Below are 16,181 nucleotides of genomic sequence, written 5' to 3' on the forward strand. Positions count from 1 at the left end.
TAGTTTTAGTTTACATTTCCCTGTTATTATATATTGTTATTTTTCAGAACTTGGAATACATCATTCCAAGCCCTTTTGGCATTTAAAGTTTGTGTTGAGTAATCTGCTCTTATCCTGATGGGCTCGCCTGTGACTTGATTTTTCTAACTGCTTTCAATATATGTTCTTTGGTTTGTGTGTTCTGTGGCTTAATTATCATATGATGGTGAGAGGTTCTTTCCTGATTTTCTGTTTGGTGTTCTGAAGGCTTCCTGTATTTGCATTGGCATCATTTTCCCTATTTGGGAGAAGTTTTCCTTTACAATTTTTGTTGAAAATACAAGCTATGCCTTTGGAGTGAAATTCTTTTCCTTCTACTATGCCCTGAATTCTTATGTTTGATCTCTCCATAATGTCCCGAATGTCTTAAAATTCCCATTCATGCTTTCCTATTAGTTTATGTTTCTCTTTGTTGGACTGTATTAGATCTGCCAACTGATCTTCTAGGTTAGATATATTCTGCCCTCTCCTTCCATTCTACTGGCGAAACTTTCTGCAGAGTTTTCTGTTTGACTCACTCTGTTTTTCATTTTTAGTGTGTGTGTGTGTATACATACACACATATACATACATACATACATACATACATACATACATACATAGATATATATATATATTTTTTAATGTAGGGTTTCACTGTAGCTCAGGCTGAACTGGAATTCACTAAGTAGTGTCAGGGTGGCCTAGAACTCACAGTGGTCCTCCTGCCTCTGCTTCCTGAGTGCTGGGATTAAAGGTTTGTGCCACCACACCTGGCCTCATTTCTAATATTTCTGATTTTTTTCCCATTATTTCTGTTTCCTTACTTAGGTCTTGTATGTATTGACCTCCTTATTTTATTAAGTTTGTTTCCTGTGTTCTTCAGGAGTTTGTTTTCTTCTTTGATTTCTTTGAGTATAGATATAGTCATTTTTAAAAAAATCTTTGTCAGGCATTTCATCTAAAACAGTCTTACTGGGGGGAGTCATTTCTGATAGATTTATAATATCTTCAGGGTAGGTGTTTAAGGTGCCTAGTGTAGCTCTTACACTCCAAGAAAACAGCAGGAATGACCATAGGTATTGAATTTGCCTGCTGCTTAAGTATTCTAGGTGGAGTAAGTTACTGGCAAATTCTAAAATTCAACTGAGCAATATACACATTCAATCCAAACCAGCACAGAATATTTCTGCAGTTGTGTGGATTAAAACAACAGATAATCTAATAAACCCAAAGTCCCTAAGGGTATACATTGGCCCACACTCTTAATCCTTTCAACTGGGAGGTTGAGATTTCTGGTTTGAAAGGATTCTGGGTCAGCTTGGTCCTTAGTCAGACCTTGCAATAATGACAGAAGAAAAAGACGAAGACCCTATATATCAGGAAACATTGAAGGCAACTCCAAAATAGAGCTCGTTTGAGATTGGTAAAGCCAACCAAGAATATGTAACACCTAACCTGCCCTGTCATGGAAGGTGAGATAGCACTTCCATTGAAGGCCTATATACCTGGATTTCTGTAAGTAGGCCCTGTTACCTTTTGGGATGGCTTCCAGTCCCAACAATGCTGAGTGCCCACCTCGATCCCCTCTGGTCCTGTGGATCTGTTTTTCTGACAGGCTGTCCTCCTGTGCAGCTGGGGGTTGAATGAGTTCACCAGAGGTTCGCGACACTGATGATTGGGGGTGGGAGTCTGTGCAGGATGCCTGAAGCTATATCAGAGCTCCTCCTCTGGTCCTGTCAGTGTTCTCCTTCAGCACTGCTCAGCTGGTCGCTGCTGTCTCCTCCTTCTGGTTTCTTTGTGATGAGGCTGATGTGAGTGGAAAAATCTGTCCACCTGGTTTCTACTCCTGCAATTCTGTGCAGGCCGGCATGCTGGGCAGGCAGGTGTGGACCTGGGCCACAGACACCTGTGCAGGATTCCAGCTGGTTTTCTCCTTTCTAGAGTATCTGAGTCTCTCCCACTTCTCTCTCCTGTGTTTGATAATAACTTATACACCTTCACTTTTCAGTAGAAGAGCGTATGTTGCTGTTTTTTTCTGCTGATTTCCCTCCCTAGACTGCTTTGTAATGGCTACTATGCTGCCATCTTATCCGGACTTCCCAGTCTTTTCTTTAGAATCAAGTTAGTCCTCCACCTTCTGGGCCCTTCTGGATGTCTCTAGTGTCTGTCGCCCTTTCTCTACCCCCACTGCTTGGGACACTTAATATGTCATTGATCTGTGTGAGTTCTCGTTCAGCTGACAGCTTTCTCATAGGTTTTCTTTGCTTTACCTCTGGACCTTCTTCCATTGCTAACGTAGCTTAGTTTGAGATAGAGTCCGGGGCTGTGCCTCACACTCTTCCAGTCAGTAACTTTGAATTCTCTTCTCTGTCCACTCAGCAACACTGCCAGTTCTATTTGGGTTTCTCTTCTTGACAGTTCTCTGGAAATTGCTTTTAGATAGAAAGTCAAGGTATGTGATGCTCACCAAGATTGGTTTCCTTTTCTCAGTGAGGCAGATAGAGAGCAAGAGAATGGGTGCACAAGGGCCTCCAGCCTGTGCAAATGAATTCCAAACACATGTGCCTCCGGCTTACATGGGTACTGGGGAATCAAACCTGCGTCCTTTAGGCTTTACAGGCAAGCACCTTAAGTGCTGAAACATCTCTCCAGCCCATGTATATATGTATGTGCATGTATGTGTAAGTATATGTGTGTGTGTGTGTGTGTGTGTGTGTGTGTGTGTATGTATGTATACATGTGTACATATGAAAGAATGACCGAAAGAAGCAGGCAGAAAGAGTTAGTATGAGTGCACCAAGGCCTCCTGCCCCACTATGTTATACTATGTATAACTCTAGATATATACACCACTATGTGCATCTGACTTTTATGGGTACTAAGGAATCAAACTCAAGCTATCAGTCTTTGCAAGCAACTGCCTTTAACCACTTACTTAGCCATCTTTCCAACCCAGTTTATAGGCTTTTTTTTTTCTTTTTTTTCTTTTTCAAGGTAGAGTTTCGCTATAGCGCAAGGCTGACCTGGAATTCACAATTTAGTGTCAGGGTGGTCTTGAACTCACAGTGATCCTCCTACCTCTGTCTCCCGAGTGCTTGGATTAAAGACATGCACCACCATGTCTGGCTAGGCTTTTAAAGATACGTATTTTTATCTATATCCCATTGATATTAACAACTTAATAATAATCTAATGCAATTAGTATTCCTTACTAAAATACCCAAGGGTGTTTTTTTTTTTTTTTTTTTTAAGGTAGGGTTTTGCTCTAGCCCAGGCTGACCTGGAATTTGCAATGTAGTCTCTGAATGGTCTTGATCTTATAGCCATCCTCTTACTTCTGCCTCAGAAGTCCTGGGATTAAAGACGTGTGCTACCATGCCTGGCTCTTATCTGAGTTTTTACTTAGTTATCATGTGGCAATTTAATCGCGCCTGTACATAACTGAGTATTCTATTTTGTCTAGAAGATTAAGGTCTCTCTCTCTCGTGTGTGTGTGTGTGTGTGTGTGTGTGCGCGCGCGTGCATATATGTGTGTCTGTACAAATACCCTTATGTATTACATGGCAACATGTATTCACCACTAGATGTTAGTAAGTCAGTTCATTTGTACTTAATATTAGATCACTATCATCAAATAGTCCTTGTCACTAGACTCTGCAAATTCATAGTCATTATATAGTTTAATCTTAATATAATTTAATCAGGTATAGAGCCAAGTACTGCACTGGGCTTGGAATGTCAAAAAGTAATGATGAAACTGGCGTAATAGATAGCTCTAGTTTCTTGAATGTTAGGCATTTTTTTTCTTGTTGTGTAGATTATTTTCTGTTAATTGTCTAAGCTCTGTTCTGTAACATTATCTTGAATTAGTTGAGACAAGGCTTGAAATGTTAGTTTATACATACATGTTTACCTGGCCCCTAACTTTGGGTCTGTGGGAAGCAGAAACACGGTTGAGGAAAGGAGAATGGAAGGGGCTGAGAATAAGATGGATCTTGTAAAGGAATGCCCCTCTGACCTACTTTCTCCTGCTAAGCCCCACCTCCTAATAGCCTTTTCACCCATAAATGTAATGGTTTCATTCATTGATGAAGTTACCTAGTCACCTCTAAATAGCAGCATTAGGTTGGTACTAGCCTTCATTCAGTACAGCTTTGATGATGGGGAGGTACCACATATCCAAACTGTAATAATCTGGCCATGTGTCAGGTTCCATTCATTGTCTAAGCCTACTTGTGGCATCTCATTTAAACTTCATAACAATAATATCTCACTTAATAGATAGCAGCAGCTAAGCTTTATAGATAAGGACATCAGGTTTTAGTTAAACAAATGTGTTCCTGCCATTTTTTTTTTCTTTTAACATACAGATCTAAAGCCTGCCATTACTATTTTAGGCTTCCAATTTGCACCTTTGTTAACATCATTATTTTTTTTCAAGTGCTTTTAGTTGTTTAGTGTATATCAGTTAAAGGTTGACATAAACAGAGAAGCTAAGAGCTGAGAGTGGTTAGAGGTAGTTAACTGAGGGTGTATTTTAAAATACAGAGGTGCACACAGGTAGATTAACTACAGGAAGAGCTGTTGGTATCCTTTTTGATCATCAGTGAGACATATGGTAATAGAAATGTAGATATCTTATATTTAATTTAATTTTAATTTAATTTATTTATTAGAGAGAGCAAACAAGTGAGCGCCAGGCCTTCAGCCGCTGCAAATGAACTCGAGCTTCATGCACCACCTTGTGCATCTGGCTTGCATGAGTCCTGGGCAATCAAACTTGGGTCCTTTGGCTTTTCAGGGAAGCACCTTAACCACTAAGCCATCTCTCCAGTCCCAAGAGCTTATATTTTAGTGTTCTATAGGACATGTAAAAACAGCCAAGATTGAGTGGCTATTTGCATGAGGTAGGTTATGGAGGTGGGAAATGTGACTTCCAGGGTTTTGATTCTTTTTGTGTACAAAATGGTCTTACTAACTATGGTAGAAAAATAGAAGCAGAATGTAAGTTTTGGGGGACTTGAAGTTTGTTTCGTTTAGTTTGCTAATGCTATCTTATAGTCAGTTAGAGAATATGTATATTCCACCCTAATGGTGTTGGCCCCCTTGCTTTACAGTACTTTTAGTGTGCATGATGATACAAGAATTGCTGTTACTATTTAGTAATCTCTAAGTTGCCAGGGCTGTTCTAAGTACTTAACCTATATAACAGCCTTTTCAGGTAGGTAGATACTACATAGAAGTAGTAGAGCTGGGATTTCACATTGCAGTTCTGCCTAGCCTGTGTTCTTTGTGGTGGGGTCCACACTGTTGTGAGTCTGTGGAATAGTAAACTTCAAGGAAAGTGTCCTGTCTGGACAGCACAGTTTGATGTGTTCTAAGACTTCATTCAAGAGAGAAAACACAAGTATTTTGTGTCTAGAGTTTGTTGATTAGAGTTAGGCTTTGCCTTTTGTGATTATAAGTTTGGCTAGATATAGAAAAAATCTTTTTCCTCCTTTAGTGAATTACCTTTTATTAGTCAGTCATAAATACATCTGTGGACCACAAGTATTATTACTCTTACATTTCTGCCATGGATATTCGGACTGTGTCCAGGAGAGTCTAGTATCCTTGAATTAGTTTAGTTCTGTGCTGATATATGTGTTTATTTGGTTGCTTGCTCTTCATTTTTTTTTTTCCTTTCCCAAGGTAGGGTCTCACTAGCTCAGGCTGACCTGGAATTCACTGTGTAGTCTCAAGGTGGCCTCGAACTCACAGCAGTCCTCCTACCTCTGCCTCCCAAGTGCTGTGATCAAAGGCATGTGCCACCACACCCGGCTTCTCTCTATTTTTGGAGGGGGAGGGTGTAGGACCAGAGTCTTACCCTAGCTTAGGCTGACTTGGAACTCACTCGATAGGCCAGGCTGACCTCAAACTCATGCTCATCCTAGCTCAGCCTCCCAAGTGTCAGGATTAAAGATGTACACCACCTTGCTGGACCCCTATATGCTCAGCTCTTGATTACCTGTGTCAATAGTGTGTATCCAAAGGATACTCTTCCATGTGGTTTGGGGGATTATTGCCATATTGTTTGTCATATACATGACAGGTACAAATCACATCATGGCAGTGCTCTTTTAATTTAATTTAATTTAATTTTTGAGAGAGGGAGGGAGGGGGAAAGAGAGAATTGGTCTGCTAGGGCCACAGCCACTTCAGTCAAACTCCAGACACGTCACCTGGTGGGCATGTGTGACCTTGTGCTTGCCTCACCTTGGTGCATCTGGCTTACATGCAATCTGGAGAGAGATTGAGCGTGGGTCCTTAGGCTTCAGCAAGTACCTTAACTGCTAAGCCATTTCTCTAGTCCCCAGCAATGTTCTTTTGATTTGTTTTGTAGGGAGCTAGTTTGTTGGTAAAGGCCTACTCAAGAATTCAAACTATGGCACTATGACATAATAGTTCTCAACTGATGAGAATTTAATATGTGAAAGTAGATTTTGAAAGTTACTAGTGGGGTGGAGAGATGGCTCAATGGATAAGGCACCCATATATAAATAAATAAATAAATAAATAAATAAATAAATAGGGCCGGGAAGATTGATTAATGGTTAAGGCGCTTGCCTACGAAGCCTAAGGACCCAGGTTCAGTTCCCTAGTACCCATGTAAGTCAGATGCACAAGGTGGCACATGTGTCTGGAGTTCATTTGCAGTGGCTGGAAGCCCTGATATGCCCATTCTCTTTCTGTATCTGCCTCTTTTCCTCTCTCCCTCCCTCCCTCTCTTAAATACATAGTAAGATTAAAAGAACATAAAAGCTTATTTATTTATAAGAAGTTGTATAAATACTCCTTTTACTCACTATTTTAATATTAGCATATGCTGTTAATGTTGAGTGACATAACCTGTTCATTGTTGTAAAGGTTTTAATACTGACATTCTGAAGTCCTAATTTACAGAACTGAGATACATCAAATGACATGAATGTTAGGACGTGAGCACTTTTTAACTTCATCTATTTTTTCTAGGAGGAGAGACTTCAGCATGCAAACCTTCGTCTGTCCGGCTTGCACCGTCATTTTCATTCCATGCTGCTGGCCTTCAGATGGCTGGACAGATGCCCCATTCACACCAGTACAGTGACCGTCGCCAGCCAAACATAAGTGACCAGCAGGTTTCTGCCTTATCATATTCTGACCAGATCCAGCAACCTCTAACCAACCAGGTGAGCACACAAGTCATCAAACTCCATGTTGCAATGATAGTTTATTCCTTTAAAATATTAGAGCATTAAATAGGCAAAATATTTTGGTGGGTTTCAGTTTTAAATGTTAATGTAATTGTGTATAGACAGAATATGATGTTTAGAAATTAAAGTTTGTTGGTTCTTCCCACCTCTACATAGCCACTCTGTCATTCTGGAATAGAGAAGGAAAAAAAAAACCTTGGAGCCGGGTGTGGTGGCGCATGTCTTTAGTCCTAGCACTTAGGAGGATTGCCATGAGTTCGAGGCCACTCTGAGACTATGTAGTGAATTCCAGTTCAGCCTGGGCTAGAGTGAAACTTTACCTGGGGGGGGGGGGGAGAAAAAAAAGAACATTAGTTGGGGACCAGGTAAATGGCTCAATGGTTCAAAGCACTTGCTTGCAAAACCTATCAGCCTGTATTTAATCCACAAGCTACCCACCCAAGCCAGATATGGAAAGTGGTGCAAGCATCTAGTGTTCATTTGCAGTGGCAAAGGCCCTGGCACACCCATATACAAATAAAAAATAATAATATTAAAAGAACTAAAAAGCTTGTATTTATGGAAAGGCAACAGTTAAATTTCAGAAAACATCATAGGAAAACAAGATTCTTTTACAGGAAATTTATAGGAACTGATTTTATGTTTAAAAAAACCTAAGAACTAGGGCTGCAGATACAGCTCTTTGGTTAAAGGTACTTGCTTGTAAAGTCTATAATGGTCCATATCTTCAATACCCATGTAAAGTTAGAGGCACAAAGTGATGAATCTGGAGTTCATCCATCCATTTCCCTTTTTCTTACTCTGTCTGTCTCTGTCCCCCCTCCCAAACCCCACACAAATAACAATAGTTGAAAAAAAACAAACCCATAGAACTACATTAAATAGTTGGGCATGGTACCTTATCCCCTGAATGCCAGATCTTGGGAGGCGGAGGTAGAAAGATCATTATGAGTTTGAGGCTACTCTGAACTAGTTTGGGTTAGAATGAGACCCTGCTCTGAAAAACACAAAACATGTAACATTTATAAAATCATAAACAAAACTCCTTCTTAACGATCCAGAGAAAAATAGCTATGCATATTGACTATGCTATTCATCCTAGTAGTGAGAGTACAGATTTAGTATTTTTCCATAAGGGAGATGGTACTAAAAGAATAAATACTGAAATCTATACCTATACACACATACACACAATATGTATACACATGTAGGTGCATCTTCAATATGTGGTAGTTAGCTCTACCCCTACGTTTATTATTGGCTTGGGGAGAATTTTCCTCTGTGCTGTCTTGGGTTTCTGTCCTCAGTGGTATTGGATCTTCAGTGAGCACTGAACAGCATGGCTATTCTTCATGGATTCAGGATTTTAGTGGGCCATTGCTTAAGTTTGTTTTTCTTCTTAAAAATTTATTGAGGATTAAAAAAATACTTCAAAGTATTGCTTTACAATAAATTGTGTTTTCTCTAGTTCAGTAATGTGTGGTTGTAACTAGTTCAGTAATGAATGAATGACTCTTAAGTTTTTTGAGGTAGGATTTCACTCTAGCTCAGCCTGACCTGGAATTCACTATGTAGTCTCATGGTGGCCTCTTAACTCACAACGATCCTCATACCTCAGCCTCCCAAGTGCTGGGATTAAAGGTGTGTGCCACCATGCCTGGCTCAGTAATGAGTGATTTTAATGAATAATTGGATATTTTCTAGTGTTATTATGAGGTGTCCTTTGCCAGTAGTTAAGCTGGCATTCCACATGTTAAACACATGGAACATGTGAATAGCAAAGTTACTGCATACCTTAACAAAATCTTAGGTTTACATTTGAGAATTGAAGCAGGTCATTGGAAGTTCCAAGTTTACAAAGTATTTGTGTACCAGAATAAAACTTTGAAAATCAAATAAGTAATGATGGCATGGTGATTCACTTGTGTTGTTGTTTAGAGAAGCAAAGTGTGTTTGCATTCACTTTCCCTCTTCTCTGAGGCAGTGCATCAGACAAGGATCACTGTTTTCAACCTTTTCTCCAGCTGAGGATCCCAAATGCCCTTTGGATAATATGAAGGCTAGATTTCAGAATCCTGGCTTTCTTAGTCTTAGATTCAGGGCTCTTTCATATCCAATATCTGCCATCTGCAGAGGTTAGGAAAAAGTTATATTTTGGTTATTTTAGTTAATGCATACTGTTTTCATATTCAACAAACATCTTGCTTGTCCAAATTATTTCAAAGATATTTCACTCAGTATTTCTGATTTAAGTTTTAAAATGTTTTGAAAGGTTAACGTGCTGTGAAAAGACCGCACTTTAAGTAACATACTGAGATACTCCTTTCCAAGTCCAGAAATGTCTAACCCTCAGCAAGGCAGTCATTAGAAAGTATCTTTCAGCATTGTGTGCATGTGATTCGGTTTATAAGAAGTATCTCATGTGTTTGTGGCCTTGCCTCAGTGTCTAATTGAGTCAAACACATGGATACCTTATATCTGTTTCTTGATTGTGAAATTGCGACCTGAGAGTAAACTTGCTAAGTACCCATCATTTTGTCGTCGTTAATCATCCTGTTAGTGTCTTAGTACAAGGAAATGAATTAGCTTTAGGATTTTATTTCTACTTAAATTTTTCCTTTCTAAGTGTTTTGAGTGTAATTATCTTTGAAAGAGTAAATGCTGACTCTCAGGCTAGTCTCTCTCTCATGGTGTCTTTGGTAGTTCTTAAACTGTTACCGGTCCCTTGAACCCAGGTGACAGGTGTTCCTTGCTGTATTGGTTGTTCTCAAAGGAACAGAAATGTAGTATCATGGTGTTTCTCTTTCCTCATCATATATGGAAATATGAAGTAAATATGAATAAAAGGAACAAAATTGGAACTGTTAGGCTAGAAAATAATTTTTGAGTAAACTCTAGATCTTATACTAAAGGATCTCTTCAGACAAAAAAGGGCACTGGTTGTGGTAGACCAAAGTAAAAGGCATTCACTACCCTGTTGCCTTGTGATCTGTGTGAACAGAAAGGGAAAGAGTGGAGCATTTGGGAGGCATGGTGTTCCAGTTCCCAGAACCAGATAGCTGAAGTAGCAGGGTAATGTCTCATCTTGCAGTTTTATACCTCTGCAGTGTACTAGGCTGTTGTTTCTTCTGCCTCCAACCCTCTTAGGAACAGGGTGGCAGCTAGCTACTCTGCCTTCTCTTGATACTGTGATTAAAGGAAGCAGGAGGTCCAAGTGTCAGATGCTGGGGGCTGGCCCTGAGACTTAGTATAGATATGTGACTGGGTATCTGGTAGAGTTGTGCTTTCAATTTTTGGATTTGTACTTAGTAGCCACATGATAAATGGGTTGTTTGTAGAAATCACTTTCTCTTCATTTGAGATTGTTTCTCAAAGGTGCTGTTGGAAGCACTGAAATTCACTGAGTCAAGGTACTTTCGTGGACAGAAAGCATCTGTTTTATATATACAAGGATCTCTAGAATTGCCATTTCTTTTTACTGGGAGTGTACAAGGAAAGTATAGTCTAAGAGTGGGATAATCAGTCTGTCCTTGCAGGTGGGATCTGTCCAGTGGTGGTAAAAGTGATTCACTCTGTGAAGTGCCAAGCACACTCAGGTGGAATCCAGAAATTGGACCAGGTGGTTCAGCTACTGTTTGATTTCATGCTATTTTTTTTTTTTTTTTGAGAGGGTTTCTTTGTGCTGCTAATGTTGCTTTCATACCTGCAGTCCTGCCTCAAACTCCTGAGTACTTGGAACATATTCTTAAAAGACTGAGCATTATTCCTGGATTAAGTTGCCATATAATTAATATTAATAAATTCACATGCTCTTTAAAAGTGTGCCATAATGATTTTGTCCCTGAAGCACCTAAAATGACTAAAAGGATGGAAGAGACCTGTCTCATAGGCCTTGGCCCATTGTCAGTGTAAAGGGTCTCAGTGTTCTTCACTGGCCTTCAGACTGTGGTCAGGTTTTGTAACATGGGATCTCAGGGTCTTGCCCTTAAATAGTGATAGGAATAGTACTTAACTTTCATGAGATACATGTAAAAATGTGAATGCTCAAGAATAATGTTTAGGCTGAGTGTGGTGGCACACACTTTTAATATCAACACTTGGGAGGTAGAGGTAGAAGAATTGCTATGAGTTTGAGGCCAGCCTGAGACTACGTAAGGAAATCCAGGTTATCCTGGGCTACAGTGAGCCCATACCTCGACCCCCCTCTGCAAATAGTATGCTTAGAACTGGAAAGATAGCTCAGTGATTAAAGGTGCTTGCAAAGCCTGACGGCCTGGGTTCAATTTCCCATGTAAAGACGGATGCACAAAGTGGCACATGTATCTGGAGGTGACTTATGGTGGCAAGAGACCTTGGCATGCCCATCCCCTCTCTCTGCTTGCAAATATTTTTTTTTTGTTTTATTCTCTTTTTTGTTTTTCCAATGCAAGGTCTCACTCTACTAGCCCACGTTGTTCTGGTATTCACTATTCTCAGGCTGGCCTTGAACTCATGGTGCTCCTCCTACCTCTGCTTCACAAGTGCTGGGATTAAAGGCGTGTGCTACCACACCCAGCAAGGGGGAAATATATATATATTTTCTAAGATACAGTCTCGTTCTAGCCCAGAGTGGCCTCTAAACTCTCAGTGATCCTCCTATCTGGGCCTTCCAAGTACTGGAATTAAAGGCATGCACCACCAAAGATGGTGGCATAAAAATATTTTTTAAAAGATCATGTTTGGTAAATATTTGTTGTTACTTTACTATTGAGCTGTTCAGCTGGATTTACCAGTAATACTGTTTATCAGCTTTTATTACACTGGTGATGGAACTTTGCACTGATTTGGTGAGACCTTACATGGAAGTTGCATTCTGTGAGTCCAAGGAAGGGCCTGTTGAATGAGTTACTTTCATCAAATTAATGCAAGAACTTAAGTTTAAAAAAGAAGAAAGTTTGGGCTAGATTGAGGCTCTGTCTCAAAAAAAGCAAAAAATAAAGATTTTGTTTTGTTTTGTTGAGGTAGGGTCTCACGCTGGTCCAGGCTGACCTGGAATTAACTATGTAGTTTCAAGGTGGCCTTGAACTCATGGCAATTCTCCTACCTCTGCCTCCCAAGTGCTGGGATTAAAGGCATGTGCCAAGGCCAAGCAAAAAACTCTTTTAAAGATAGAAGATGCCCTTTAATTAAAACTTTTTAATACTTTAAATACTTATAATATTCACATAAAACAACTGTGTTATTTATTACTGATCCTGGTTATTCAGTATGGTTCCAAGGAATGAATTTAGTTTTAAGTCTGTGTTTATATTTTTAAGAAGCAAAAGTACATACTTGGAAATTTGATTTCTGTCTTATTAATTCTGAAGATGTCTTCAGACATAGAGTTATAATCACTGAAGGCCATCCCCTTGTATGTTAGTTTATTTGCAACTTGAAGGAGATGATCTTGAGAAGAGAAATCATCAGCTTCATTCAGTGAATTTACCACTTGGATAAAAAATTTTCAGGATTTGAGTACGTATACAGAGGAAGCTAACTTCAGAATTAGTTTACAAGAAGGTACACCTGAGCAAAGATTTAAGTGTTAACAGTTCTCCAAGCTATGCCCCTCAAACAGACTCGCGTACTTTGAGCAAGGCTTGGTGGTGTGAGGTGGAGAGCTTCTGGTTAATTTTACTGGAATAAATATTCATATGAGCTGGACAGGAACATAAGGATGGGTGGGCTAGTGGCCATAACTTGTATTGGTGTCATTGCCTGTGATGGTCACTAATTGCAAGACTTGGTGGGGTGCTTCCTTTCTGAGGTGTGATGATCAGTGGTAGATAGTACTTGAAGAGCAAGCACTCCAGGAACTTTGGTATTCAGGTATCCTTTTGGATTGGAGGGTAGGGCCTGGTGGTGTGAGGAGCTGTGTGCCGGCTTGTTCTTTGGTTTCTTAGGAAGGGGTAGGTTGCCTTGATGGCTGAGTGTCTATACCTGTGCCTCATACAAACCAGCTCAGGTTTTAGGAATGATTCATAGGGCAAAAAACAAAACAAAACATTCTTTGGCCTAACTGGTTAATGGAGAAACCTTGTTGAGTCCTGTCACATGTGTCTCCTGGATCAGGCTGTGTCTATAATTCTTTTGCCTAAATTTTGGGGAACACGTTCTAAACCTGGACTTTTGGGCACATTCTAATTTCATTTATTTGTTGAGGTGGTCATCTTTATTAGGATTCACATCAAAAGAATGACTTTGAAATGTATAATCTTCTAATGGAAATGCCTTATTTTTTTCCCCAAAAAAGTTTTATGTAGTTATGGAAGAGGGAGTTCCATGAATGCTGTATAGTTAAAGAGCTAGTCTTTTCTGTCTGTTTAAGGTGATGCCTGATATTGTCATGTTACAGAGGCGGATGCCCCAAACCTTCCGTGATCCAGCAACTGCTCCCCTGAGAAAACTTTCTGTTGATTTGATCAAAACATACAAACATATTAATGAGGTAAGAAACCAAGTTCTTACTGTACTGTCTGTTGTGTGGTAGAACGAGTGGGAGAAGTGATTTTGTGCCTATTTAAATACCTTAAACTACTTTTATTCCTGATGATTATTATTTATGATTGTAAATGCCGACAGGTTCATGACTTACAGATAGTATAATTGCAGCATTGGGCAAGGTATCTACCAGCATTGCAAAGAGAGACCTGTAGTTCATATGCTGAGTTAGTTCTTATTTCTAGAATAGCTTTTCCCTGGTCCAGGAAAGGGAGAAATAATGACTATAAAAAGTATGCATGAAAAAAAAAGTACACATGGGTTAGACTTCAACTTAAATTTTTTATATATAGTTTCTACTTTTGCTCCAATATCAGGAACCTCGTAAGACATATTTAATATACCAAGTGACTTTCATTGTTTTAAGTTTTTGTGGTTTTTTTTTTCCCCCTTTCTTTTGAGACAGGGTCTTACTCAGTAGCTCAGGCTGGCCTCTGAACTTCAATCCTCTTGTCTCAGCCTCCTAAGTGCTGGGCTTATAGATGTGAGCCACCATGCCCAGCTATGTGTGTTCTTTTGTCTGTACCTTCCTGTGGTAAGTGATCCAAAATATTTTTTTGTAAGAGTAAATATAAATAATAAAATAGGGTATTGAATTGCTTGACGTATTGCCCCAATTTCTCTGTACTTTTTCTTTTTGGTTGCTGTTTGCTTCTGACCTCAAGCCTAGCTGTACAATGAATTGTTAAGTGAGGTTATCTAAAGAAGAGGCAAGGCCATGCTTCCTCTTCCAGTTGGAGCACTGAATCCGTTTACATTAAGGCTGTATGTTTTGACACCTTTACACCTCTTCATTAGAAAGGTGTCTTTACCATCATAAGAGGAGGAAAAGATCATGACATCAAAATAAAAGAGAGACTGATTGAGATGGGGAGGAGATATGATGGAGAATGGAATTTCAAAGGTGAAAGTGGGGGGGTATTAACCATGGGATATGTTTTTTATAATCATGGAAAATATTAATAAAAACTGAGAAAAAAAGAAAGGTGTCTTTACATGCATGCAAATTTTTATGGGCCTTCAGTGCTATTTAATGCCAGTGGTATCACATTGCCATGGCAGTGTGGCAAGACAGAATTAGCATTAACTCAATGGGGACTGTTTCTGCGTTAGATTTTGTGCACATTTGCATATTAAATGATGTACAAAGCAACTTGTGATATTCAGTTACTTGTTAATTAGAAGCTTTGCTAAAGCTTGTTTTTAAATGTATTGCAACATTGTAAACCAGACCTTTTCTGACTTTATTCTGTAGAATGTAACAACATTTATTCAAAGTTTGGTATCAAGGTTTTGGTCTGTTGCCCAGCTCAGCCCCACTTCCTTTTAAAACTAGTTTAAGAAACTATGTTTTAAGAAAAGCCGGTGTAAGAAAAGTAACTGAGGGAAGTGGGCATGCCTATTTTCCCTCAATTACTAGATTATTCTTGATGTAAAGAAGTGATTTTAATAAGGTTCATCATGATTTCAGGTTAGTCCAACTGTCTGCATTTAAACTTTTATTTTAAAAATCTTTTGCTTTAAGCCAGGCATTGTGGTACATGTCTTTAATTAATCCCAGCACTTGGGAAGCAGAGGTAGGAGGATTTCCGTTCAAATACAATGTTGGCATTAACCAGGAAAGGGAATGTGAGGGAACTTGAACTAAGCATGAAAATGTTATTTGGTGTTTCTTCCTGTATGTTCATTGTATTCCTAAGATCTATACTATCTCACTCTATGTAAATTATACCCTGATTTTACAGTGGGATCTTTTTATTCTTCTTTAATGAGATACTTTTCATAAGTCACTATTTATAAGATATCTCTATATTACAGCTATGCATTGAATGCCTATAAACATTTTCCCATTGGTCATATTAATATTTGAGTCCAAATATCAATTGTAAAAGAATCCCTTATTTCATTTTTACATTGTTACAAGGAAGAAATATTCATCAGTTTATAGTAATAGGTTTATCTCAAGTATACTTTTTTTGGGGGGCCCTTTGAGGTAGGGCCTTACTCTAGCTCAGACTGACCTGGAATTCACTATGTAGTCTCAGGGTGGCCCCGAACTCATGGCGATCCTCCTACCTCTGCCTCCTGAGCACATTAAAGGTGTGTACCACCATGCCTGTCTCAGGTATACTTTCATATTTACCTCTAATGGTGACTTAAGCCCCACATGTATTATCATTCTAGGTTTACTATGCAAAAAAGAAGCGAAGACACCAGCAAGGCCAGGGAGACGATTCCAGTCACAAGAAGGAGCGGAAGGTTTACAATGATGGTTATGATGATGATAACTATGATTATATTGTAAAGAACGGAGAGAAGTGGATGGACCGTTACGAAATTGACTCCTTGATAGGCAAAGGTTCATTCGGACAGGTAACCTATTGGAAAATGCTGAATTTCATTAAC

At 39.3% G+C, this 16,181-nt stretch overlaps 1 protein-coding gene across 3 annotated transcripts in view; it reads left to right on the forward strand.

Moving 5' to 3' along the window:
- Nucleotides 1-16,181, forward strand: part of Dyrk1a (dual specificity tyrosine phosphorylation regulated kinase 1A) — a 145,264-nt gene that overhangs the window by 93,705 nt on the left and 35,378 nt on the right. For 2 of the 3 annotated variants that reach the window (XM_045149144.1, XM_045149143.1), the window contains exons 3-5: nt 7,033-7,229; nt 13,603-13,722; nt 15,960-16,148. In XM_045149144.1, coding sequence (XP_045005079.1) covers nt 7,033-7,229; nt 13,603-13,722; nt 15,960-16,148 — 506 coding nt within the window. The remainder of the gene's footprint in view (nt 1-7,032; nt 7,230-13,602; nt 13,723-15,959; nt 16,149-16,181) is intronic. The other variant, XM_045149145.1, reaches the window with a different exon arrangement.

This window comes from Jaculus jaculus, chromosome 5 (genome assembly GCF_020740685.1).
Source record: "Jaculus jaculus isolate mJacJac1 chromosome 5, mJacJac1.mat.Y.cur, whole genome shotgun sequence".
Lineage (NCBI taxonomy): Eukaryota > Metazoa > Chordata > Mammalia > Rodentia > Dipodidae > Jaculus > Jaculus jaculus.